The sequence below is a fragment of the Cavia porcellus genome, unplaced genomic scaffold (genome assembly GCF_034190915.1).
Source record: "Cavia porcellus strain 051 isolate PalLab524CR breed Dunkin Hartley unplaced genomic scaffold, mCavPor4.1 scaffold_18, whole genome shotgun sequence".
NCBI classification, from domain to species: domain Eukaryota; kingdom Metazoa; phylum Chordata; class Mammalia; order Rodentia; family Caviidae; genus Cavia; species Cavia porcellus.
Genome location: NW_026947501.1, coordinates 28,389,809 through 28,416,914, shown reverse-complemented (window position 1 = coordinate 28,416,914; position 27,106 = coordinate 28,389,809). Strand labels below are relative to the sequence as shown.

Here is a 27,106-nt window from a genome sequence, read left to right as displayed (position 1 = left end):
AAACACAAGTGATCACCCAATAGCAGCAGGCTATTGGGTACAAACTCCAGGCAGGACCTGACTGCCAGAACCATAACTATCCTCCCTGCAAGAACACAGGGGTGAGACCTTGGTCTGTCCCAACCCTGTGCCGGCTTTCAGTGCCTTGGTCCATGGACACTCCAGCTTCCCACACAACCACAACCCGAAGGCAGTGGTGTCATTACTCCCACTCTTTCTTCTAGAGTTGGTTTCACATCCCACTCTCCATCACTCTAGGGGCTTGAATTTACCCAACAACCAAAATATATATTCCTCCCATTCACATCTGTGTCCATCCTTCCTCATGTTTTCATTTCTCATTCTGTATTTCACCAGCCAGAGCCACAGTTCAATGACCACATGTTCTAAATCTACTGTGAACTCTTCACTCCTCTGCTGAAAAACAAAACTGCTCCTTCCCCAAACAGACACTAATTTTCTGACCTTCCTCCCCCAAGTGGAACCAACCCATAAGCTCAAGTGGGGCTGCAATGAGAATAAACCAAAGTAATGAAGCATTCCCTCTTTGTCATATTTGGGGATGAGCAGGTCACAAAGGTCAGACACTCTGAGGTTTATAAAATTCACAGATGTGCCCAAAACTCAGATTCTGGCAGCTAAGATCTGGCCAGAGACAACCCAGGGTGAGCTACCTGTGTGACAATGGCCATTCTTCCACTACAGCCAACTTAAGATGATTACATGTGTCATTATTTTCATATGGTTACGCTATATGATTATGGCATAGTCAGTATTTACAATAACAACATCTGCTGGTATAGATAGTGCTTTATTGATTACATGGTTTTTCATTTAATCCTTGCAGCAACCTGAGGTAGGTATTACTATCCCCATTTTACAGACAAGTAAATCGGTATCCCTAGGTTAGAATACATGCCCAAGATTATATGCTTCTTCATGGCAAACCCACTGAAATTCCAAACCAAGGGGACTCTTGAGTAGTTCATAGGCTGCTGCCAAGGAAAGCAGAGCAAAAAAACTCCAACCGGAAAGGACTGGACCATTCACTGGAGCTTAAAGGGGTCCCTCACCAGGGATGAATGAGGCACATTCACAGGTCAAGACCAGGACTGAGCAGGAGAAGCCTAGAGCACATGGGAGTTGGGAAGCAGGAAGGTTCAGACATTGGGTGACAGCTGACAGTGTCTTCCAATACGCAGAGCCCAGCTTCTCTGGACTAGAGAAACAGGACCTCTAGCAGCTGCAAGCCCAGGGCCCCAGGCAGCAAGGCGAGGCTAGGAGGAGCTGCCACAGAGCGCCACCATCCTGCATGGCCCAAGTGCAGTGGTCCTTTAACTGTATTAAGGCCTTGAGAATCTGATGAAAGCGCCCTTCCCAACCAGAAAAACACAGACACACAAGTACAGATGTACAGACAACATTTTGCATACAATTTCAGGGAGTCCATGGATCCCAGGTCAGGGACTCCTGCTTTAGGGCAAAGGTGTCAACCTGAGTAAAGTCACTGATGCAACCTATCTTTAAGCTGCTTGTATTTCCTGTTACTTTTCCCTTTTTACTGCCCCCTAATATTTAGAATGTTGTGAAGTTCAGCTATAATTGTAGCCAAAGAAAAGGGGCTCGACCCATACTCCAGGGAGGGCAAGAGCATCTATGGCATGGCAGTGGTGGCAACCAGAGGACAAAAGCAAAAAGGATGGGGTCACATGTACCAGGGCCCTTCCCACCCCGAAGGTCACTTTAGGCGATTCTTTCTACTCAAATTTAGAAAAACATTATGGTCAGTGAAGAGAGGGGCAGTGTTTTGTTGCCTTTTAGAAAAGAAAGCCACTTCCCCCTGGGTGCAGGGTGTGGAGTTGTGCAGGTAATGCTCCCATTCCACGTTTCCCCTCTCTACCCCGCAACACCTAACCCTCAGCCCAGTCACTCATGCACACGTGGCCAGGTCTCCTATGAACACCAACAGATTTACAAACACTCTTTCATGGCAGAAGGAAAACTGGGACGGGGGACCTCAGGGCAGAGGTTCTGCATTGCAGCATTGAGAATCATGCACTCACCACAGAGAATCAGTAAAATGGGAGAATCAAAAGGACCATCTCAAGGACTCAGTGCATATTGGTCCCCAACTACCTCCATGGCTCTTCTTCCTAACCAGGGCCTGCCCAGAAAGCAAAGTCAGAGCTTTGTCTTGGGCCCCGTCACCACAACTAAGGGGTCCAAGATAGGTGTCCAGGGCTGAAGGTCATAGGGGCTCAGAAGGTAAGGAGAGGAGGTAACCCCAGTTCACTGCAGCCCCAACTCTCATAGGAGTCAGGTGATGTCTAAGAGATCACTCAGACTCAACAGAAAATGAGAGGCCATGACAGTCTTCCAGGCCCAGGGACCTGATTCCAGCGTTCACTCATCTACCAGTGGTCATCTGCCTGACTCTAGATGGATGTTTCATCACATGTGGCGAGGGGAGCCCCTGTGAGCCGAATATGGGCTGGGCTTGAGCAAGGATCAAGTAGAAAGGGTGGAGGGAAGCCACCGAAGCCACTGCCCCTCTTGGCGAGGGCCAAGGGCAACCGCTCATCTTCAGGAGATGGGGAGGGAGGGTCTTGGCTATAGCTTGTGGTCCCAGATTGTGGGGCCCCCAGGTCTAAGCCCACCTTGTCTCTAGCCAGAAGTTCCTTCTGTCGCCGTCTCTGCTGATGCCGACCAATCAAGAGGAGTGTCAGAGATGCTACAATAACCCCCAGGAAAAAGCCAGCCAGTCCAGCCCCCACTGTGTGGGCCTGGTTTGAGGGACCTTGCGGGCTACCCCATACCAAGCTATAAGCTGCTACCACACGAGCTGCCCCACCCTCCTGACATTCACAGGCATAAGCACCCATAGTCCCTGGGGTCACCACCACCTCTAGCCCATCCCGCCGTGGGGTGAGTGCAGTCATTCCGCTGGGCTGATGCCACACACAGGATGCCCATGCCGAGCTGGGAGAACATGGCAAGACCACATGTGCAGATGTGGCCACAGGAACTTCAAACACTATTGGGTGTTCTGCAAAGAGATAGCACAGACACAAAAAGTGGTGAGCTTACAGGCTGACACGTGATGGACAAAAATGCTGGGTGATATCAGACATGAGACAGTACCATGGGAATAAGTTAAAAAGGAGATTCCCCAAAAGGGTAAGGATATGGATCGCTGGCTGCCATGTTTTTAAGGATTCAAGTTTTAAAGCAGGTGTAAAATGGACAGCTTTTGGGCTGGGGATATAGCTCAGTGGCATAAGCTCTTGCCTCAAGTGCAAGGTCTGGAGTTTGATTCCCAATACCAAAAAGGGGAAGGGGGGTAGCTTTCTAACTCCTTTCTACCCATTCCACCCATGTTTCCCCAAATCATACAAACCTCCAGGTTCTTTGGGACACAAAGAAGAGACATCCGCTGACTCTATGTCTTGGACCAGCCTACAAGAAGAAGAAGAACTGGTGAGTCCAATGTTAAGATTCTCAGTATCACGCAACATTTATTCACTCATTAAATCTCCTGCCAAATCACTCCTGAAATTATTTAACGTTCTCTTCATTACCAAAGTTTTCCTCAATATCCCTTATATACTTCATCACAATATTTGCAAGGTCAAATTGTACACTTATTTCTAGTAGGCCACTATGTACGTAAAGATGTTTGGTGGGCATGCTTTAAAAGAAATGGGATTCTTCTAAGAAATAGACCTGATTGTCCACAACCACAAGATTTCTCTGGGAAAAAAAAACATACAAACTATAGTTTTTATTGTTTTTCCATTAATGGAAAGAGCAAATTTATTTTCTGTAAAATCTAAGCAAAAACTCCATGAGTGTAAGGTTCATAAAAGCAGCTTGTCTCAAAGAGGGAACTCTCTCTCCACAGCTGCTGATATATACTGGCTTCTAATGGATCTGTTTCAAACAGCACAATCCTGGTTTCCCCAGGATTTGAGTAGACTGTGACAGCAAGATGGGTCACTGTACACTGAGCAATCTGGCACCACTGCCTGAGGAAAGGAGGCCAGTGAGAACTCTGCTAGAACCGTCTGGAGAGACCAGTAAAAGCCTGAACCACCTGAAAGTCTCAACCAGAGATAGGCTCCATCTGAGTGTGAACTCCTTTGGCACAAACTGAAGCCCTTGAAATGAGCTCTAAGACTATTACGAGTGGGTAGCCCAAAGCTGATCAGTTTAGCTGAGAGCCGGGAAAGTACAAAGATCATATGTACAGCTGCAGCCACAAGAACCTCATAATGTATGTTTTTCTTTCTTCTTCAAATTGAAGTATGAAAGGCAAAAGGTACAGAAGTACCAACCTACAACATGCATAGGTACACACCCCCAAATTCATATGTATATATAGTCATTTTGAGACAGGGTCTTGCTCTGCAGTTCAGGCTGGCTTTGACCTCACTTTGCAGCCCAGGCTGGTCTCAAACTTGCAACAATCTTCCTGTCTCAGCCTCCCAAGTACTGGGATTACAGGAGTGCACCATGCCCCACTTTTTTTTCCCCACACATATTTTAAAACAATCTTTGAAGTTCAAGTACAAAGGCTATTTAAGATCAGTGAAATTCTTAAAAAAAAAAAAAAACAGGGTCTTGCTATGCAGTCCAGGCTGTCCTCAAACGTGCAGAGATCCTCCTGCTTCAACCTTCTGAGTGCTGAGATTACACACGGGTATCCTATGCCTGGCCAGATGAATGAAATTCTTATTTCAATCAATATTAGAACAATAAAGGAAAGAATAAAGCATTTACTTTTGTCTTAGAAGATTAAAGTTCTCCCAAAAGAAACTAAAAACCAGCTCAAATTCTTTAATCAAAACTGCAAAGCTGACCAAGCCTAATACTTTAGAATCACTTTATCTTCCCAGTTAGCGTCTGACAGACTAAGTTTTTAAGTACTTACTGGTGTTATGGCTTGCATCTAGAGGTCTCACCAAAGCCGCAAGGGCTTATAAGTGGGGCTTTTCAGAGATAGGTGGATCTTGAGTGTGTGAGTATGGATTAAGGGGATGTGATAATCTGGATCGGTGCCCTACCTGGCTTAGCATAGCTCTGAGTGTGACCATTAGAATTCACTGGAGAGAGAAGCCCCACCCTGGCCGTGGGTGGCACCAATCAATAGGCTTGTAGCCCGGATGTAGTATGCAGAGACAAAAGGAGGCACACTCACTGCCTCCTTCCTGACCTGCTATGGACTGTTTCTCTTCTGCCATACCACCCTGCCTTGGGGCCGGCTGACTATGGACTGAAACCTCTACAAACTGAGCTTTCTTTCTTTAACTTGTAGGTATCAGGTATATTTGTCCCAAAAATGAGAAAAGTAACTAAGACAACTGGATATTTGATCACCCTAAGAAATTAAACTTTTGGTAATGATAACATCCACACAACATAATGATTAAATTTTGTATCAGAGATAAAGTAAGAAAGATGTATTCAAGATAAACGAAGAAAGACTCATGAAGTGATATGATATCTATTTGTTTCAAAATAGTTGGAAGGGTTATTCATGAAGCAAAACTGACCAGGAGTTGATGGTTGTTGAAACTGAGGATGGGGGCTGAATGAAGCTGAGGATGGGGGCTCAGTGGCATAAGTGTCTGCCTGGCAAGTGCAAGATTGTTTGATCCCCAGTACCAAGGAAAGAAAAAAAAACTGAGGATAGATAAACAAAAATCCATTATATTTGTTTCTCTATTTTTTAATATGTTTGAAACTTCCTACAATAAAGCTTTCAAGAGTGTCTTTATCTAGTATAGATCTATACTGAAATATTTAGGATGTCTGGCATGAGCAGCAGGAGGGATAGCAGTCCCTCAATTGAAATGAGAACTAGGAGAGAAATAATGAACAACAGCACATACTTAGACTTGTTAAATTTGAGTTGCTTGGGAAGCATCAAAGGGAAATATCAACTAGGAGCTGGACAGGGAATTCTGTAGCTCAACCAAGATAAATTTGTGGCTGTCATCAACACTCACTGATGTTGGAAGTAATAAGACTGAAATCACCTAGAAGCGGGCCAGGACAGGACCCTGAGGAATATCAACAATCAGTAGCTAAAAAGGAATCAACAGAGAGACAAGAGAGGAGAATGCTGTGTTAAAGAAAGAATAGAGGAATAGTGGCCATGAAAACACTTCTGAGAGGTTTGTTTTTTGTTTGTTTGTTTGTTTGTTTTGTACCAGGGGTCAAACTCAGGACCTTGCACTTGCCAGGCAGGCACCTTTGCCTCTGAGCTACATCCTGAGAGCTCTTGTAAGACAGAAACTGGGAATAGCCTACGAGAACTATCTCTGACAGACACGGTATGTCAGTCTCACCATAGTCATCAACCAACATGGACTCAGTCCTGCTATAAGGACAGATCTAGCAGAAGAAGCAAAGACACTAATGAGTAGCACCAGATGGACAGATGGAGTTAATATAGGTTGACAGATGGACATGCAAGTGACACAGACATCAACAGAAGAAAAAAATAAACAAAGACAGGAAGGCATTAGTGGATGAGAAACAGCCCTGCTGTGTCCAGGGGCTGAGCATGGCTGGGCCTCCATGGCCGGAATAGCAGGCCAGAAACCGACAGAGCTGTACTCACCCTTGGTGCTCCCCAGCATGGGCCACACATGCATCCAGCCGGAAACTCCAAGCACAGGCAGGGTCCTGAGCCAGGATACACTCTGAGCAGCTCTGGTGGCGACCACAGTTGGTTGTGTTTACTTGTGTCACCTCGGTATGGGAGCCAACCAGGAGCCAGCCCTACAGAAAGGAAGCAGGGAAGAGGAATATGCTGAATCTTCCAGACTTCGGGGTCAACTGTCTACACTCAGATGTCTCCCTACTGGATTTTCCCAAAGTTACAACTCACATGGTATAATTTCATGTTCTCAACTGGCTGTGGCTCTGGAAATAAGGCCAGATCCTCCAGGACACTTAGCTGGGCTCCAATGTACACTGCTCGGTGCAAGTGTCCATCCTCTAGGAGACAAGACGGGGTAAGAATAATGGCCTAATGGCCCCTGTCCATGGGACTCTGATGCCTGTACATATTAGGGATCCCCTCTGTGATGACAGTAAATACTACAGGGCAGCTTGTTTGACTATTAAATATACCTGTACCCAGGTAGAGCACATCATACTCTTTCCCTGAGAGGCTGGTCACCCTGTGGGCCACCACTCTGAGATAGGCTGTATCCGTAGTGACCAGCAAGGGGTGCCCATCGGCAGGAAACACTGGCCTGTCCATGAGTGGGTGGTCCCGGATGAAGGTGAGCACACGATCAGGCAAGGACAGCGAAGAGCCAAACTGCTGGAGCTTCATGTTCTTGGTAATACACTAGAACAAACACGAGGCTGGCTGACAAAGTTTCTCAGAGAACAAAATGTCAGCGATATACAGCCTGGTTCTTGCTGTCAGGACAGCTCTTTAATTTAGCCCTGGGTTGAAGACCTGGCCTGGCTCCCTCACCTCTCCAGGTCTGGGCTGGGGCACATCATTGTCTGTGACAGGCAGTCCCCTGTTGCAGTCATGTTTAAGCTCTCTGAAGGTACCATTCAGTACTGTCCGAATGTCTTGTGGTTTGAAGGCACAGATAGCAGAGATGGAAGCTCCTTCCCTGGAAGAGTCATAGGTTGCAAGTATGTGTCTGCAGGGAGCTAGGGAACAACAACCTATCTCTTATCAAATGAAATGACTCCAAGAATCACACATGGAGCCACAGGACAGAGTCTATCCCACTCTGAAAGAGATAACAATGACATTGTGCCAATCCCATGGTCTCCATCCTGTAACTCTCCACACAGGCAGCCCTCACCACTGGGAAGAAAAGATGCCATAGAAGACAGGAGTCCCCACTCCAAGAACAGGTCGAAGTTCAGCCATGTCCTGCAGGACAGTGGAGGCCCGGCCATGCTCAGGCCCTGGACACAGCAGGTCAGCCTTCAGGAATGTTGTCCACCTCTGCTGAAGGGTCTTCCGGCCCCCAAGGTCCCCCTGGTGTGACAAGCACATGGAAAAGTCTCTTTAGAAGACCAACATTAAACAAGGAGTATGGAGACAAATACAAGTTTCCTCCTTGACTTCAGGACAGACACAAAGGATGGAGAGACATGCATAGAAATATGAGAACAGACATACAGGCCAGGGAATAAGAGGGATAATGAAATTCGGGAGTATATGAGGGCATAATAACAAAGCCAGTAACTAAGTTAACTGTGCACTTATAATGAAGTGTTTTATTAAGTTCCCTCACATAGTCCTGAAAACAAGTTATCCCAATTTGTCCTACAAACAGTCCTAGGTCAGCATCATTATTATCTTCATTCTACATTTCAAATGTGCTAAAAAAAATTAAAATTTAAAAAAATCTGCCTAGATCACAGCAAGTGGTAGAGCAGAACTTAACCCCAGGTCTGTCTGCCACTGGTTCCAGCCTTTAACTTGTACTGTCGTCCATTCCTAAGGACAGCATGTCACAATGGTAATTGTGGGGGTCTGAGAGGCAGACATTCCTCAAGGTCCCAGGAAAGAAGGCAAAAAAAAAAAAAAAAAAAAGAAGAAGACAGAGGAAACACTGCAAAGACAGAGATCCAGAGAAGAAATGACAGGAGGACACATAGCAGGGGATGACAAACAGCCAGCCAGCCAGGGGTCTCACCGCGCACACACGAGCCACCCGTGGGACCTTGATATGTTCATATGAATCAAATGTCCGGGAAGTCTCCGTAAAGAAGAAGTAGATTTCCTCGTCACCATCTTCATCCCCCCATTCGGCTGGGCTCAGGGCTACAGCTGCGACAAAGGCAGGGGCTGGGGAGACCGGTGGCCTCAGATCTCCGCAGACGTAGCCTGGGGTCACCCAGCCTCCACCCACTCTGTACCTCAGGGGGCCCATCTCCCTCTACCCACCGTTAAGCCAGGCTGGCAAGGTCTCTATTCGAATCCAATCCTCAGCGCGACCCACAGCCCGGGAGATAATCGACTCTGTCCCCAGGTAGTTTTTCACAGTGGCAGTATAAAGAACCCCCCCTGTAGAGTAACAGGAAAAAGATGGGACTATCAGAAACCCACCGCAGGAAGCAATAGCAGAGCACAGAATAAAGCCGGGTAGCAACTCTCAGGCCTGAAGGCCCACTAAGTGCCAGAAAGCACTTAGTGCCACTAAGTACATCACAGGGATTGCTTTATGGTGAACAACAAAATAAACTGCCCTGGGCAAGACAGCAACCAGTGTTGAGAGAAAACTGTGCCAAAATGTCCACTGCTACAAAGGGAGAATGAAGAGCTCCTGGTAGAAGTCAGGTTTTCTCTGGGGTTTTTTGTTGCTGGTGTAGTAACCCTATAACACGCTAACTGTCCTGTGACTTTCCACTGTGGTAAAGTGTGAGGGAACTCGGGTTCTTTCTGAGTGTCAGGAGGTCTGCACTACTCTGGAGTAAGTCACAAGTCTAGGAATCCCTTGGGGGCTTAACCAAATACAAATTCCTAGTCCTAGAAATTCTCATTCATTAGAATCAAACAAAGAGTACTCAACAACTTGCACTGCAAACAAGCAATCAGAATTATTCTGACACAAGTGGACCGGGCCTCATTTTGAGAGCCCAGAGGATGAATGGGGCTTCACAGACAGCAGGGAAAGCTACAAAGAAGCCTTCTTATATGGTGAAGGGGCAGAATGCTGAGGATTTAAGAAGAGAGAATTCAGTCACCCTGGAATGGAAGGGAGGTGCAGTTCTTTGGGCTGAACGGGATAGAACTAGGACCACTGTAATACTGCCAAGGACCTAGACATGAGTAGGAAGAAGATGAATCAGGGTAGTAGAAGGTCATGGACACCTGGAGCAGTCCTGAGCATCACAGGTACTCTGGAGAGAACAAGATGACATACTTTTGCCACCTATTGTGTGACAAGGCACTATGTTGGGTGTTGAGTACATCACTACCCTTAAGAATTCCCGTTTGAGCTAGGAAGTCAAGCACACAGTCAGGCAATAGAAGGCTTGAACTAGCCGATGGAGGGAGGGGAGCTACAAAGGAAAATAAAACTACATCTATCTAGGACCCAGCAAGTCTGAAGAATGAGAAATCTCATACAAGGTGGACTTTGGGGAGAAAAACAGGCAAGCAGCAAAGAGGGGTGCCATATGCATGCATGTGGGAATACTGGTGGCTGAAGCCCAAAGGGGCAGAGGGAGGTGCCAGCCAGGGCAGGTAGGCAGAGATAATGCTGGAGAGGTGAAGGTGGTCGTGCAATTGTGAAGAATATGTTCTGCTGTATCAGCAACATGCACTGTGTCCTCCAGGGAAGAGTAAAATGGCAGAGGTAGTTTTTAAGAGGAGAGTGACATAATTAGGGTGTTTTCCTAGAAGATAATACTATTTACACGCCACTCACACAGTCCAGGCAAGAGTACTAGGCCAGAACAAAGACAAGGTAGAGAGAATAAAGGAGCCAAAAGATTTTGCAAAGTAGAATCCATTAACCAAGTTTGAAAATCAACTGAACGTGAAATATGAGAAAATGGAGTAAAATAATGTCTCACACAACTGATGACAGCAGATTGTAATGTTATTATCAAGCCAGGAAACGACAGGAAAGGTCCGTGAAGGAGGCAGGGAGGGGAAGTGAGTGCAGCCTTGGCATTGTTAAGGCAGATATGCCTCAGGACACGGGTCAGACACTCAAGAAGGCAATTAAATCAGGACCACCAGTAACTTCAGTGTCATCACACATCCTGTTTAAGTTCCGACATGAACAAAAGGAAGATAATAGGGAGAAAAGCAAAATGAGACAAGAGCCCCTATTTAAGGGAAGGAGGAACTGCTGCTGAGGAGGTCAGACAGCTGGAGAAGCGGGGAAGACTGCTGTGCTGGGAGCTGGTGCATGGAGGCCTCTGCAAGACCTTTCAGGGTTCTGTTTGTTGGGAAAGCAGAAGAAGAAAGCCATGTGAAGGGAAGAACAGTCCCTCTAGGGCCACACATGCTCCAGAAAAGCTGCATGTGGCAGGCAGTGGTAAGAGCAACTGACCTAGAAAAAAAATCTATGCAGAGCCAAAAAAGAGCCAGGCAGCAGTTGGGAGGTGAGGTTGGAAATCTCCTTGGGGAATGGAAAGAGAGACTGTTCCATCATTTGAGAATGTGCTAAAGATACAAGTGATTTGTTGGAAGCAGGAAAACTTTCATTTGAACCCTACTACCAGCCGAATGATCCTAAACCTCAGTTCTTTATATGTAGCATAAGGATGATACCACTTTCCCACTCGGAGAAAGTGAGAGGGTTGGATAAGATCAGTTACAGAGCCCTGGCTGGGATCTGGCATAAGGCAGGCATTCAGTTCACATTAGTTACAGCTCCTCTTGAATCCTCAAGGAGCTTATGCCATCAGAAGGAGAAAAGGAGCTACTCCCATTCCTGTCCAGAGAATTTCAGAAAAGAAAAACCAAATATTGATTATGGGTCCTAGTGGCAAATGGGGCAGCAAATAAGTGTTGATACCAGAAGGGCTGGACTGAAAAATTTTCCTAACAGCACAATACACAAAATACCCTCAAGCCAAAGTCTGACAATTATCTGTCATGGATTCCCCGAGACTAAAGGGTGTGGTACAGGAGACAGTTACATTTATTTTGGGAATATGGCTTTGAGGGTAGAATTGGAGGAAAATAATCATTAATATTCTAGAAACTGGAAAAAGACTACAGATCACCATGCAAAAACCCAACAATGGATGGAAATAAAGGGTCCCAAAATGTCCTAAGGGATCAGTGGGGGAGCTAGTGACACTGGAACCTAGAAATGCAGAAGAGGACACTCAGGGTGAAATAACAGAACGTCACTAACCCCCAGGACAGATCAGACACACTGGGAGGAAGTAGCAGGGCAGACATGCTCCAGGAGCACAGCGGCCATTACAGTCAGGACAGGATGACACAGGACCACTGCGTGACCTAGATTCTCCAAGACACTATCAATTCCCAATTCCCATACAATGGGAGTGCAGTGTTCAAATATCAAAATATCCCTAAACATGCAATTATTTGATGCATTTGTACTGAATAGACCAAGTTAGTAAAAATTAATATACACATCTGAGCATTAGTAAAAGATGATGTGCAAAACAGTGATGTCCACAGAGCTGAGCTCAGTTGAAAGTTAATTAGAGGGGCAAAAAATACTGGTGCTAATTCAGCCCTGTTTTTAAAAAATGCATGTACTATCTGCAGGCATAGGAGTTTTGAAGGCGCTGGAACTCTATGGTGTTAATGTTGTTTATTTTTGATTAATGGAATCAGAAGTGGTTTTCTTTTTACTTTTTTGTATTCACTTTTTTGTAATTAGAAGTTTTACTTTTGTAACCCCCAAATTAAGATATTTCATTTTGGAAATTAAAAAAAAGAATGAAAGCTCCAAAACATAACGAATTATAGCCAAAGAAAAATCACAAGTATGTCTGAAATTGATCCCTACTTGTATAGATGGAAAGCCTGTGAACACAGGTCTCCCAAATAAGTTAGCACACCAAAAATGACATGCTGGGATGACACACATCTCCTGTGTCATCCTGTGTGTCATGACAGGAAATGGTTCACTACACCATAGGCGTTTCCATTTTTCATTCTGATGGCAAAATTCTCACTTGTGAAATTACAGGAATTATCTATTAAATAGGTTTGTTTGTTTGCTTGCTTGCCTGCTTGCTTGCTTGCTTGAGACAAGGTCTCCTTGTGTAGTTCAGACTAGCCTTGAGTTCACTATGTTGCCTCAAACTTGCAATGATCCTCCTGCCTCAGCCTCCTGAGCTCTAGGATTACTAGTGTGCACCACCACATCCATCTCATAAATTTTCAAAAGATTTTAAACATCCCCTACCCCTGCTTTTCTCACACCCTTTTCTCCTCATTTTCAGATGCTTTTTAGGATAGATAGCCCCTACTCTAATATTCTGCATTTCCTTATGTAAGCATTGAGGCAGCTGAATGCTTTTAACAGCCATGCAGTAAGACATAATTAGATCACTGAAGATGCAGTGTTTACTTTCCCCTCTGTTGGTCATGCAGGATTTCTGTAAGCATCTCGGTTCAGTGTAAGAACACTAATCTTGGGACAGACACACATGGATTTAAAAGGTGGGCTTGCCCCCCCCACACACCCCCCGCCCAAAGCGGCCAGTGCATCTGCAACAATTTGCTGCACTGCTTGGCAGATCACAAGACACAATGGAACCGAAAGAAGTGGATTAAAAAAGCACAGATGGGTTCCCAAGAAGAAAGAGCAAAAACTTCTGCTCATTTTGAAGAAAGCCTGATTTATTACAGCATATGGAAAGGAGGAACCAAGACAGACCAACCGCTGCCTGTAGCTTGAGTACCCGGGTAAGCAGTGGCACTGTGCCCTCAGACAAAGAAATGGTGGTGGAAGAGCAACTCTGGAGAAAGTGACGGGAGAAAGCTGATGATCCCAGTTTGGGACATGATGATTTTGAGAACCCTGTGGATCAACCAAGAGGAGATGTCTGAAAGGCATCTGGGTATGTGGTCTGTACCTCAACAGTGTGGGGGAGGCAAGTACAGACTGGGGAGGCATCAGAATGTGGTAGAAAAAGAAGCCACAGAGGAGGCTGAGATCACAGCTGCATTGATCAAGGGATTGCTTGGTGGAGGCCTAAGGCACCCTAAAACTTAAATGAGCAGAAAACAAAAAACTGTTAAGGAGACTGAGAAAAACTCATGGGTGATTTTAGGCTGTTACTATCAAAATATACTTTTCTAAACTTGAACTGTACAAATATAGACATTGAGATCACTTAGCTAATTTTATCTAAGAGCAGTACAAATAAATGTCATATTTGAAAACTAAACTTATAAAGCTATTCATACAAATATCAATAAACACATGAAAAGTTATTCAACCTCACTAGTAGAAATGCCAATCAAAATACAGTGGAGGAAGCCACCGTTTGTTTGGATATGTGGTAACTATATTACTTGGAACTTATAAGGGTGTGATGAAACAGGCTTATTGATGGTAAGACTAACCAAAGGACAATTTATTAAAATCTATCAGTCACCATCCAGATCTTTACATCCTACAACCCAACAATTCCCCATACTGGTCTGACTGATATGTCATTACTTAAGATTCACATAAAAGACTGACTTAACAATTTGTGTAAAAAGATTTTTGTTGCAGCATTCTTTATACAAACAATAACTGATTTTAGAAGTTGAACATATAATTACATGGGAATATCATCCATATGAAAGAAGAGTATACAATTACTAAAAAGTATTATTTTTTTAAATAATTCTATGATTTTTTTTTTTTTTTTTTTGGTACTAGGGATTGAACTCAAGACCACACACTTGCAAGGCAGGCGCTTATGCCGCTGAGCTAAATCCCCAGCCCCAATTCTATGGTTTTTGCTAGGCATGGTGATACATGCCTGTAATCCTAGGATTTGGACATTGAGGCACAAAGATTGAAGTGAGTTCAAGACCAGCCTGAGCTACAAGTGAGTTCAAGGCCAGCCTAAACCATGTAGTTAGACACTGTCTCAAAAAAATTATACAATTTCTATGATAAAAAAAATTCTTAATGCTAAATGAAAGAATCACAATAATTCCAATTTATAAACATGGAGAGACAGACAGACAAATAGACGTAGTAAAAGAAAATCCTCAAAATATCCCATAATAACAGTATTTACCTGGTGATGATAGAATTACAAATAAAAATTTCACTTTCTTCTTTATATATTCCTAATTTTCTACAATGCACATTGTAATTTTTATAATTTAAATAAATACTTTTAGTATGATAGCCCAGTAACATTTTCATTACTAAAAACTCTTTTTCAAAATTTCAAAATACTTGTATTATTATTAAGAATTTTTTGTTTCCTTTTTTACTTTAAAGAGAATAAAACCAAACAAAAAGGATATTTTTATAAAAAATAACTGGAAATTTTGATTTAATTCTTACATATTATTTGCACTAGTTTCTATATTGACAGTTTCAAAACAGAAGGGCAATAGGACATAATGGATCAATTCTAAAAGCCCCAAGTGAACACTGGCACATAAGAAGAACAAGAAAAAATTTTAAATGATAAAGTAAGAACTACAGACAAAACCCAGAATATTGATATTCACTATGATTTGAATCTGAGGCATCTAGAGACACAGAGGTTCTAGTAATCCGAGATAGCCATTCTAAACTAAAAAATGAATTCTAATCACTTTTGTCAATTGCCAGTTGAAAAACAATCCTGAATTTTTTTCCTTCTTTGGCCAACCCTGAATGTTATCATTTAGAAAAAAAAATAGACTTTGAAACGCTCTCTCTCTTCACTTTGCAGTAACTTATAAAACGTGTCCTCTTAAATCACATCCTAATATAAGTTCATTTGCTGACTGAACAGAGAAATTATTCAGTCACAATGCTTAAAGACTATTGCTTGAAACAAAGCATGTTAAGTGATTACTTTGGATTATTGCAACTGAGAAATTATTTATGATGACAAACAATTTTGTAGGATCAGGAGACATGTATGGTAAAACTCAAAAATCTTAATAATCCCAATGAATGATTCAGAGTTTTTGCCAAAAATGTTGATAAAAGCCAAGAGTAATATTCACTAAACTGTTTTGTTTAGAGCCGAGGGCTGTGGCACACACCTGTAACCCCTGTGCTGGGGAGGTGGAGGCAGAAGGGATTGCTGTGAGTTGGAGGCCATCCTGGGCTACCAAGGGAGATCTTTTTCAAAAGCCAAAAACCAAAACCAAAACCAAACAATAAAAACCTGTCTGGTTTAAACAGCTAAACAAGATTTCATCAATTTCAGTAAAAGATTTTTTAAATTACAATGCATTATGGTGAAATTTAAGTGTGAAAACAAAACACTTTCATATATTGCTGGCTTAGGGTGTAAACTAGTACACCTTTCTAAAAACTCAATTAGCAACACACAATGAGCACAAAATATTCACACCCTTTGCTGTATTAATCCATTTCTAGGAATCTTAAGAAGATAATCTAAAACAAGGGCCCAAAAAAGAACAAAAACATCCACTACAGCAATATAGATAACAAAAAGTTTAGAGTAACCTAGATAAAATAACAATCTCAAATGGCTTAGTTTATATGTTCAGAGGATGAGTAATGCCACTAAAAATTAGCTTTATAATTTTCAAATTATAAAGAAATTCCTACCATATAAAGTTACACGATAAAATTCAAATTCATATCCATCAAATATAAAATTTAAAGGTGTTATAATAAAGTTTCCATTAATCTGCTTTGTTACATTATCATGAGAAAACACCTAGCTTTTCACTGAATTTGGAGGGTGTATGTGGAGTGGTATTAACCTAAAATACAGTTATGAGGCACAGAAACAATTTGCTCTGTGGCTACCAAAGAATCAGTCATTCTCCAGAAGAGATTTAGGCAAACCATTCCACACTTGCATAACTGTAGATGGCTTGGTCAAAGGAAGCAGCCTTGGGAGTGTATTTAACAGTCATTACTGATTCCCCTGAACAACAAAGCACTAGCCAGCAAAATGTACGCGCTTAAATGTATCTGGGTATGTACACAGATGCGCGCGCACACACACACATTTAAAAAGCTAGAAAGGAATAAACTAAGACACTGGCAGTGGTTTTATAAGAAGAGATATTTAGAACTGAATTACTATGGTAGCCACTAGGTACATGGGGCTGTTTATATAAAATTAAATTTAAAATGCCTCTCTTCAGTCACACTAGCCACATTTTAAGGCTCAACAGCCACAATAGCAAGTGCCTACTGAACTGTACAGCGCAGATATAGGACATTTCCATCATCATACAGAGATATTAGGATAGTGCCATTCTAGACATGTTTTCCTTTATGCTTTTTCCAAATTTATTACAATATGCATTGTAGTGGATTCCTCTTTGGTCATGGGCACACAAGAAAGAACAAGAAAGGGTTAAAAAAAAATAGAGAGACAGAGGGATAGTAGACATTCCAAGGAAAAAAATGACACAGAAATTGCAACCGCAGGGGTGGGGAAGGAAGCAATTAGAGCAAGAAATCACATGTTCTTGTCTCTCCCCACTCACCAGCCATTACAGCTGCTGACCGCTGAGCTGGCTCAAAAGGACATTTCCCCCGGCCACTCTCAAGGCTTTCAACCTGCTGGAAACTGGACACATCCTACAGACCAGAAGGGGCAATTGTTTTAGGGATTGTGGGGGAAGAGGTTCACGGTGAGAAGTACAAAGATGGTCAGACGAGGAAAAGGCCAATTCCCATCCAAATGCTCTCCCCTGACTACCATCCCCACCATCACCTCCTCCTGATTCCCCACACAGTCCCCATTTCCTGTCTCTGCTTTCCTTTCTTCATCAGGTGATTCCTTTTTCCTCAATTCCTTTAGAACATGTCACCCACATGCCCTGATAAAGGAGCACCTAGGATGGCCCCAGAAAACACTGAGGCTGAATGAGGTATTTCTACTTGTATACTAGTAACCGTAAAGCTTACCGTTTACTACATAATGTTCTACAGGACAAAGAGGTTTGGGGAAGATAACAGGCTTCCTAAAGGCTGGAGCTCTTAGGCAGGTCAAAGAAAAGTGCAGGCTGATAAAGGATCAGTTCAAGTTCATGGACCTAGAGAGAAAAGGGCCATACTCCCCATATTCCTACTCTAAGAATGAAAAACAGGGCCAAAGTCATATATCCAGCTGAGTCAGAGAATCCACAAAGTCAGTGAAGAATGTCCTAAAGCTCCGTTCTGAACCTCACAGGTAAGCATATTCACCTTCCAGGGACTCCAGAGGAACAGACCTGCGTGGGAGGTGAGAATTCCAGCAAGGCCAGCCAGAAGTTACCTTAGTCTAGTACCCTGTGCTGGAAGAGGTGTCAAAATAGCATCCAAAAATGGAAATTAAGGGTGGTTTCAACAGGACTGAAAAGGAAGTTAACTGTAGCTGGTTGGGAATCAAAGTTATGGCATAGAAATGCAGGTGTGCTATCTCCATCCAGCTCACAAACTGGGTGGACATAAAGTATGGCTAAACCTTAATTTCTTCAATGGTAGTTGGAAGCTTAACATGCATATACCACTGGCCCATTCAGATTGCTCATCTCTTTGTTGTAAATGGCAAACACAGTATTTTACTGAGAAACTCTTGAAGTGGACTGTTAAAATGATATGTAAACTGGAGACATTAGGTCAAAAGAGCCTCCTGGAATGAAACAAGCCCAGAAGCACAAGCACATCACTTGTGTGACAGTGGGAGCATCCTCCCCTGAGAAGATAACAGTTCTGTGATTAGCAAGATTATCCAGGGTTTGGGCTCTGCAATGGAGATCATCGCCTGCTCCTGCCTCTCCTCCCTCTCCCCTGAACTACAGCAGAAATCTCTTTTCCCTGTGTTGCCTTGCAACCTCCACTCTATATAGGCACCCCAGGTTTATTCTCAAAGTATCAGCCACTGACCAGATAGTAGATTTTTTAGCATAGTACGAAAAGGCCCACTACTGCCTGGAGTACAAATTCTGGTTCAATCTATTCATTTTCTGCTACTTCTTAAAATGAGGTCTATTCTATCCAAATCAAATCATCTAATCCTGTAATGCACAAGTTTTCCCATGTCTGTGTCTAAGACTGCTCCCTCACATTTCACCAAAGACTAAAAAGGTGAGCCTTTCTCAGTTCTCAGTCCCTTCCCTCTTTATGTATCATTTGACACTTGACTTACTCTTTTCTTTGAAACATTTTTTTTGCTCTTGAAACTCTACGTCCTAACCAATAGGAGTCCTTATTCCTACCAAATGATTGTTTATCTTCTCTTTAGCACCTACATGTGCATCTTAAAGATCTAGTCATTGTCCTTTTCACATAGCCTTCAAAAATTCAATTCATTCTTATATCTCCAGTCCTTCTATATAAATCATTCCCTAAAATCTGAGTCTAATGTCTTCCAAACCCTAGTCCATATCTTTGACTGCTAGTCTCTCTCAGAGAGATTAACTACAAACTCTTTAAAACTCAGTGTGTCAAAAGTAGTCTCCTTCTAGTTTCTCCCAATGGTTGTATTCTTCTAATCTTTGAGAAAGTGAGCCTCCCATTAAAAAACTAAGTAAACTGTGATTACTATGTAGTCAAAATGATCTTCCCCTAGGGCTTGAAAGGGGCAAATCATTTCCACCACATTCTCTATTGATATGTTTAGACTTTCCACTGTATTATTCTGTCAGTCAGCAGAATCTCCCAAAATCAGCTGTAGCGAAGGCAAGCCCAACAAGGTTTAAAGCCAGGGCTGGACAGGAAGCCTCTCGTTAAGCAGTGAGGTTGGAACTGGTCCTTTGCTCTCAATCAAGAAGGGAAGAAAGCATATAAAAGACATCTCCCTGATCATAAAGAAAAAAGAAAAAATATAGTTCCCGATATATGAAACATGGCAGAAGAAATTGAATGTAAGGCCTTCTGGACTACAGGCTAGATTAGTGATACAGAATAGAACACAGCCAAACAAATCTAGGTATAAAATTCGGCTTTGCCTCTGCTAGCTATACAGTCTTAGGATAGCTGTTTTCTCTGAACTTCTAATTTCCTTGCTTACAAAATGGAAATAAATAATACTTAAATACCATCATGAAAATTAAATGTAATCATAAATGTAAAGTACTAGTAAGAAACCAAAAGTATAAATAAGGACCAAAATGTAGAACAGACATTGGGAAATGGTAAGAAAATGCTCAAATGAGAGGGGAATGAGGGAGGGAGAAGAAGAAAGGAAAGAAGGGACAAGGAAAAAAAACAGAATGGAAGGGAAAAAATGCTTTCATAAATAATGAGGGGAAGAGGGATTGAAGAGAGAGAAGGAGAATAGGGAAAAAAGAAGCAAGTCATATCACATACAGATCAAATTCCTTATGATGTATGTTATCATTATATATATATATATATAATGTACCAATAAAATTTTGAAAAGTACTAGTACCAAGCCTACAACAGAGCAGATACTCAAGTGGTCATCACTGTTGTCATTGTTTTTAGAAGCATAACATTTTTCTCTGTTAACTGCTGGAATTCCCTCAACAAATCAAACTAAATTATTTTCCTCCAATGTCTGATGAGATGACACCGAGGGAACAAACTCCAATGCTAGAGCTGATGAATCCAGGGACTCAATATCCTTTTTGTAAGCATCTGATTTCCACATGAGCATATTGTTGTGTGAGATCAACCCTCTCAGAAATATAATTACATACAATCTCTGCATCATCAGTCTAGGCCATGAGAGGTTCAGGCACTAAGTATGAGGCAAGAACACTGTCAAGCAGACTGAGATTGCCAACTAACAGAATAAGACAGGTAAAAGCAAAAGAGAATGCTCAAAAATTCTACAGAGCAGGCTCAGGATATAGCTTGAAGAGCTAACAGAACTTATCTTTTTCTCCTATAAATCATCTTTGATCAAGAATGGCCCCTCATTTTATGAACCTGCTATAAAGGAAGATTCAAAAAGTCAAACTAGCCAGGCACGCTGGTACATGCCTGTAATCTTAGCACTCAAGAGGCTGAGGCAGGAGGATCACTGTGAGTTTGAGGTCAGCCTGCACTACATAGGGAGACTCTGTCGCAAAAGGAAAAAAAAAACACAAAGAGCCAAACTGGAAGGAGTGTAAGACATAGAGCCCTGGCTTCATTCTTTATTGCTGATGTCCCTAGATAGAATGGATAGAGGTCCACATCATACTAATCCTGGTAGATATGTCCAGAATATTTTCCACCTACATACCTTATCTAACAACCATTTGGTCACAAGTTAAAACAGATAACACCATGACACTAATGTGATGACTATTCTGTCTCTAAGCCATGGCTCTGATACTCACATCCATCAGGCTGCACAGACTGATGAATAAACATGGCAAAGGCAACATCACTCCACTTCATAAGCCTGTTGAGAACTGCAGGAGAACTAGACTCTCAACATTAACTGATGGGATACAGAGATTATTTATATCACCCTGAAGTGGAAAAGCATCCCAGGATGAGGGAGCTGTCCAGGTACAGAGCCCATCACCTACATTACAGAAAGGACTCAACGTAAGTTCAATTAACTCCAAGGCTGGCCTAGAGGGGCTGACAATAGCAATCCCGTACATACAATTACAGCCTCCGGAGCCGAGATATGAGGGTGGCCTAGAATGAAGAGAGGATGGACAGACACACTGACTACATCCAAGTGGATCACTGATCACTGAAGACTACAGCAGTATGCAGTCAAGATGTACAGTTAAGGATCAGGATCAAAAAGGGAGAGGCTGCATTCCACTGGATGCAAGACATGTGAGGTTTTAAACCTATTCTAAGGCTAACCTACAAGTGTGTGCATCCAGAGGACTAGTACTGGCTGCCATATAACTGACAGAGTTTAAGAACCGTCAACATCCCAGGGATTCATGGAGCCATAACCAAAGGAGTATATGTGTCCCAAGACTGCCTGGGTGTGAGGGTGGTGAAGCCAGGTCTCTACCACTAATGAACAGGATCCAAAAGAAAACATAAGGTGGAAGTGAGGGGGCCGGGGATACGGCTCAGCAGTACAGAGGCTGCCTGGCAAGTGCAAGGTCTTGAATTCAATTCTTCACACACACACACACACACACAGAACCACTTATTCACGAATTAATTAATTCATTCATTCTTTCAACAAACATTTTTTAAAAAGAGAAAAAGTAGAAGTGAGGGAAAGTGGTGAGAGAGAGGCACAAGCTATGAGACCAAGAAACAGACATTTAAAATTTTGTTTGTCTTTTTGATACAGGGTTTCTCTGTGCAGTTCAGGCTGGCCTTGAACTCACTTTGTAGCCCAGGCTGGCCTCAAACTCACGGCCATCCTCCTGCCTCAGCCTCCCAAGTGCTGGGATTATACGCATGCATCACTATGCCTAGCAAAGAAACAGATGTTTGCTAGACTGATTAAGAAACAAACCCAGGCTCCCTGGCTAAAGGTTTCACAGAGCAAGGGAAATATGAGTTCCTGGTTTTTGAAGTCTCTTGCCCAACTGGCATCCCTAACCTCCTTCCTAACTGTCCTACTGCATCTCTTTTTACACCCTGTATTCCTCACCCTTTACAGACAACCTCCCTCTCCCTCAGCATGCTACCCTTCGTGGTAGCTGGCAAATGGCCCGCTGTGAAGACACCCCCTCCACCCCCAATGCTCATCGTGCATAGTGCTTGACTGCACCACACCCAACACGGTTACTCACTGAAAACCCTTCCCATCCCCCCACCCACCACCCCCAAATAACTCACACCGATGCAGGCTCCTTCTCCCTCTCCTCCCCCACCCTTGTCACTCACAATAACCCCGCACTTCGGATCAAAAGCGAAGGTGCCACAAGTGAGGAGGTGAGAGGCATTGGCAATGACGAGAATCTGGACAAAATTGTGACATTCATCCTGGGGGTCAGAGATGGTTAGAGAGAATCAGAAGCAGCAAGTAAGCGCAAGGTAAGCTTGTGTCAAGACAGTTAGATGCAGCTCTGGGATCAGGGATGATGGGTGATGGCAGAGTGTTAGTCACTGCCTGAGCCCTTGTGATGGGAGCAACTCGGGACTGACAGCAAGTCAGGCCAACGACTCAGTGAACATTCGGACAGGACCAGGATTTACACTTACCTCTCTCTTTCCCTTCTTCTCACAGTTCTGTCTGTGGGCCGCAGGTACCATCCAGTCAATCTAAGAAAGCAAAAGCTGCCATTTCCCTCAGATTCCCTCCACCCTAAATTCCCTCAAGATCAAGGTAGGGTGAGACAGTTCCATAACTGTCAATCAATTTGGATTAGAATTTGGAAATTTCTGAGATCCCCCTAGAGCACTGCTTTTCAGACAAAGACCACCACCCATTAATGAGCAATGAAATCAACTCTGAAACCACACCCAACATTGTTTTTAATGAAATACGGTAGCATGTCTCAAAATGTAGCACATAGAGACTTCTGTGAGGAGAGCTTTCTGCAGTACAGGGACACGATACTAATGGGTAGTCAAGAAAGTTTGAAAGCTGCCTCACTAGAGTATGGCTGTTTTAGTAATCCCTCTGCTCACTGTCCCCTGAAACCTGGTAACTGTGGTCTCTCCATCACCATGAACCTCCCAGATATCCTCCCCAGTCATCACAACCCCCAGCACACACAGCTGAGACAATGAAAGGCAACCGCCCATTACCACAGTTAAACCTTTAGTAATGAATCCTATAATACTATTCATCTAGCAAATGCTATGGGAACTCATGTCCTCCCACTCTCATCTCTTACCCTGCGGGGTCTCTCCCCTGAGAAGGGCAGAGATAAGGCGAAGATGGAGTCCCGGGCGCCGACATAAAGTGTTTGGGTAGCAGGATCCACAAGGAGAACAGAGTAATTGTACGTATGAGGGACAGAAAACCTGGTGAGATAGGAGTCAGCCTCTGGCAGGAAGACAGGAGAGAGGAAAATGGTGTCAGCCACTGATTCATAAGTGCTGGGTCCACAAGGGCAAAGCCAAAGGCGCCAATTTCTGTTTTCATCCAAGTATCATTTATTTAGCAGCCACCAGGAGACAATAGCAGAGCCTTGAGAGGCCAATCGTCTTTAATTCCCCAAAGACAGACAACTGATGAGACTAGAACATTCAGCACACAATCTAGTCATTTTTCTATGAAAATGAAATACTTAATTAAAATAACAGCATAAATACTAAGTGTATAGTTTCTGCTCGTAGCAATATAATACATAATTTGAAAATACCTATTAAGGTACAAGTACTTTGCTAAACTTTTTTCTTTTTGAGACAAGGTTTCACTACACAGTTCAGGCTGGCCTTGAACTCCCAATGATCCTCCTGCCTCAGGCTCTGAATGCTGGGATTACAGGGGTGCACCACCATGCCCGGTCACTTGGCTAATTTTTTAAAAATCACTGCTGAATAGTAACTTTCCCTTGTTTTAGGAATGCCTTATTTACTATTTATTTATTTATGATACTAGGATTTGAACCCAGGACTTTCCCAGTGAGCTACATCTTCAACCTCCCTCCCTCTCTTTTTGCCTTTTTTTTTTTTTTTTTTTTAAGACAGGGATCACTAAATTCCTAAATTGTCTCAGCCTAGGCTGAGGACTTGTGATTCTCCTACCTCAGCTTTCCAGAGTGCTGAGGTCACAGGCATGTACCACCATGTCTGGCCTAAATGTTTCATTCTTTTACCAACACATCAGGAGTCTAGCTCCTCTCGTCTACAATCCTTGACCTCTTCCCACCCCATTCCACCCAAAATGTGTAGTGGAAAGAGTTTGTGTTCCAGAAACAGTCCAGCCTGTGGTTAAATGTGGCTCTTCCACTTACTAGATGTTTGATCTTGAGGTTACTTGTCCACTCTAAGTATCTTTTTCATCTGGAAACAGCACCATCCACAGTTGTTGAGAAAATTAAATGAGATAATATACATGGAAATGCTAGCACACAACTATGTGTTTTAGAAATGGTTCCTTTCTTCCTTAGGCATGGGTTCTGTTTTTTGCCAAACATAAAACTCATAACAGGATTTTAAAAACTCTTAATCTATTTAAAGAATTTAAATAGATGAATTTACCTTCTTACCTTGACCTTTGGCTCTGGAGATTGAACCCCTGCACCAGTGCAGCTCTGCTCTACCTGCTCTTTCTGCTCAGGTGCCGAAGACAGTACACTGGCCACCAGACCATCCATCCTGACCTAAGCCCCACCTGACTCATCCTTCCACACACTCCCACACTTCTCCATATGCTGTATTCTTTCTACATTCTCATGCCGAACAACCCCACCTTCTTTTGTATCTCCAACACGCTTTGCCTTGCCTACTAGACCCCTCTGCATTCCTGGACACCAACTCCGTCTGGCAACCTTACCTTACCTTGTGGTTACTGCTCCAGTAGAACTGAAACCCCAACCACTGACCAAAACTTTGCCTTCTGGATTCATAACACCCCTACATGTCACTGGCCTATGTATAGACTTTAAATTACTATTGACCAGGTCTGGGAGCTTTGCTCAACAGGTTGTATGGTTCTGTCTGCCCAATGCATTAATAAGGTCCATGCCACACTCATATTCACCTCAGTAGTCTCTTAACCTTGAGGCATCTACTGGTTTCTCCTACATCTTTTCAAAGAAGTATAAGTCTTCTCTCCCTTATTTTTTTCTTTCTGAAGACTTTTCAAAATTATTTACACGGAACTTTATATCGACTCACTGAATGGTTTTCCAACATCTAATGCAATGAATGCACAGGTGGACCAGGGAGCCAACAGGAATTTCCGAGATTAAGGTGAATCTGGTAATGGGAAGATGGGAGGTGATGTCACAGATGGGAGGACTGGGAAGAAGGTAGGGAAGATTAAGGTTGTGAGCAGGGCAAGAGGGCTGGGTGGCTGTGGGGATGTTACTAATCATAGGGAAAGTTGGGACAATGCAGCTGGAGGTTCGGATAGAGATAGGTGGTTAAATTAGAAGGAAAAAACGAACGGTCTGGCAGAACAGGCTTCCAATTGAAGTGATGGACATAGGTGTATATGCTGGCAGAACAAGAGAATGAACAAAAGAGAACACCAAAGTGGACAACCTCCAGCAACCTCATTCCCTCCCTGGGCCTCTACGGTGCTCTGCAAACAGAGGCCGAGGACGCAGCCTGGGCGTGTCGTGCAGCCAAGGTGCGGTGCGAGGCCTGGCCGGGAAAGGGGTGCAGCAGCACCGCGTGGGGATCTCATCCAGGTTCAGCCGAGGATGGGCGCCGCGAAAAGCCGTGCAGCGCATTGGGACTCCCCGGGTGCTGTCGCTGGGTTGGGGGTGGGGTATGGATGACACCTGCCTGGAGGGCTGGGCGCGGTGTGAGGAAGGGCTGAGTGCGAGGGCGTCCGCGCCTTACCGGAGATGGGAAGCGAGGTCCTGGGCACCGAACGTGGGACGCGGCTGGACACTGGGCCGCTCAGCACCACGAGCAGCAGCAACAGCAGCAACAGCAGCAGCGGGAAAGGAAAAGTCAGAGGTGGCCAGGGGCCCAAGCGGGGCCGTGCAGCCCCGGCCAGCATCTCTGGCTCCGCCTGGCTGTTGGGTGGGGTGAGCCTAGCAGTCTCTGCTAAGGGCCGCGGCTACGTGGGCCTCGGCCCCACTCGGGTTTCCTCGGCAGAACTCGGCCTGAGCGGAGTTGAAACAACCCGGCTCCTCCCTCTCCTAAGGGACCAATGACAGAGCGCTTTCTTTCTCAAACCAATCAGAATGGAGTAGAGGCGGGGCTAAGGGTCAGGGGCCCAACCTAGATCTAGGCGGAGTTAGACACAGGTGTAGGGAAGAGTTGTACTGCAGGTGCGCGGGCGTTGTCACTCAGCAGTGGCAAGTTTACTCCAGGAGTTTGAAGACCTCAAATCCCTGTACCTGTCCTATAGGGAAAGTGTGTAAATGGGCGTTCGCACCAAAGTCCTCGAAATTACTACAATGTAACACAGGCGCGCGCGCACACACACACACACAAAGAGATAACATAAAAGATACTAAAAAATAAGTCCTTACCTTTAGGAAGCTCACAGTGCAATTAGCCACCCAAATGAAAACAAGTAACTCCAACTATATAAGTGCAACAGAGAGCAATGCATGCTTGCTGTAATAACGTGTATCCAAATGGGTAGGGTTTTTTGTCTGAGAAAGGGAAAAGGTTTCACAGAAGAGGTAGCATTTGAACTGAGTCTTCAAGGAAAGGTAGGTTTTGAAAGGTGAGGAGCAAATACTGGCGATGGACAGCTCCCCTTGAATATCCTACAGACAAGACAAATGCAGGTTCTGAACATAACTATCTCCCTCATCCTAATCCCAATTCTTTCTTAAAGCACTTAGTCCTTTAATTTATAGCCTTGTAGGTAATTATTGGTTTCTCCTCCTTAGTTGTCTAGGCTGCATAGAAAATTTAACAAATTATCTTCAGAACTTGGTGATTTGCAAAAATAAACATTTATCTTTCACAGTGTCTCTGGGGCAGTTTCAGGAGTAGTTTAGCTGGGT

General features: G+C 43.7%; 1 protein-coding gene across 2 annotated transcripts; it reads right to left on the bottom strand.

Moving 5' to 3' along the window:
• Nucleotides 1–792: 792 nt before the first annotated feature.
• Sema4f (ssemaphorin 4F) lies at nt 793–26,256 on the bottom strand. Of its 2 annotated transcripts, XM_003468967.5 has the most exons (14): nt 25,980–26,256; nt 23,357–23,508; nt 22,719–22,778; nt 22,401–22,499; nt 17,135–17,228; nt 8,936–9,055; nt 8,685–8,836; nt 7,842–8,020; nt 7,496–7,643; nt 7,141–7,363; nt 6,896–7,005; nt 6,626–6,786; nt 3,398–3,456; nt 793–3,046 (listed from the first exon to the last, which is right to left on the bottom strand). In XM_003468967.5, exons 1-14 carry the CDS (start codon nt 26,140–26,142, stop codon nt 2,436–2,438), a joined length of 2,331 nt encoding a protein of 776 aa, XP_003469015.1. In that variant the 5' UTR covers nt 26,143–26,256; the 3' UTR covers nt 793–2,435. The 2 variants fall into 2 exon arrangements, with proteins under 2 accessions (XP_003469015.1, XP_005003383.1); XM_005003326.4 differs by lacking the exon at nt 22,401–22,499.
• Nucleotides 26,257–27,106: the final 850 nt, after the last annotated feature.

What these genes read in the sequence shown, in the direction of transcription:
- Sema4f (XM_003468967.5), bottom strand. Translation starts at nt 26,142, where the DNA reads ATGCTGGCCGGGGCTGCACGGCCCCGCTTGGGCCCCTGGCCACCTCTG. An exon ending in AGAAGAAGGGAAAGAGAGAG is followed by an intron (nt 22,500 to 22,718) that starts GTAAGTGTAAAT and finishes TCTGACCCCCAG; the next exon opens with GATGAATGTCACAATTTTGT. An exon ending in GTGTCCCAAAGAACCTGGAG is followed by an intron (nt 3,047 to 3,397) that starts GTTTGTATGATT and finishes ATCTCTTTGCAG; the next exon opens with AACACCCAATAGTGTTTGAA.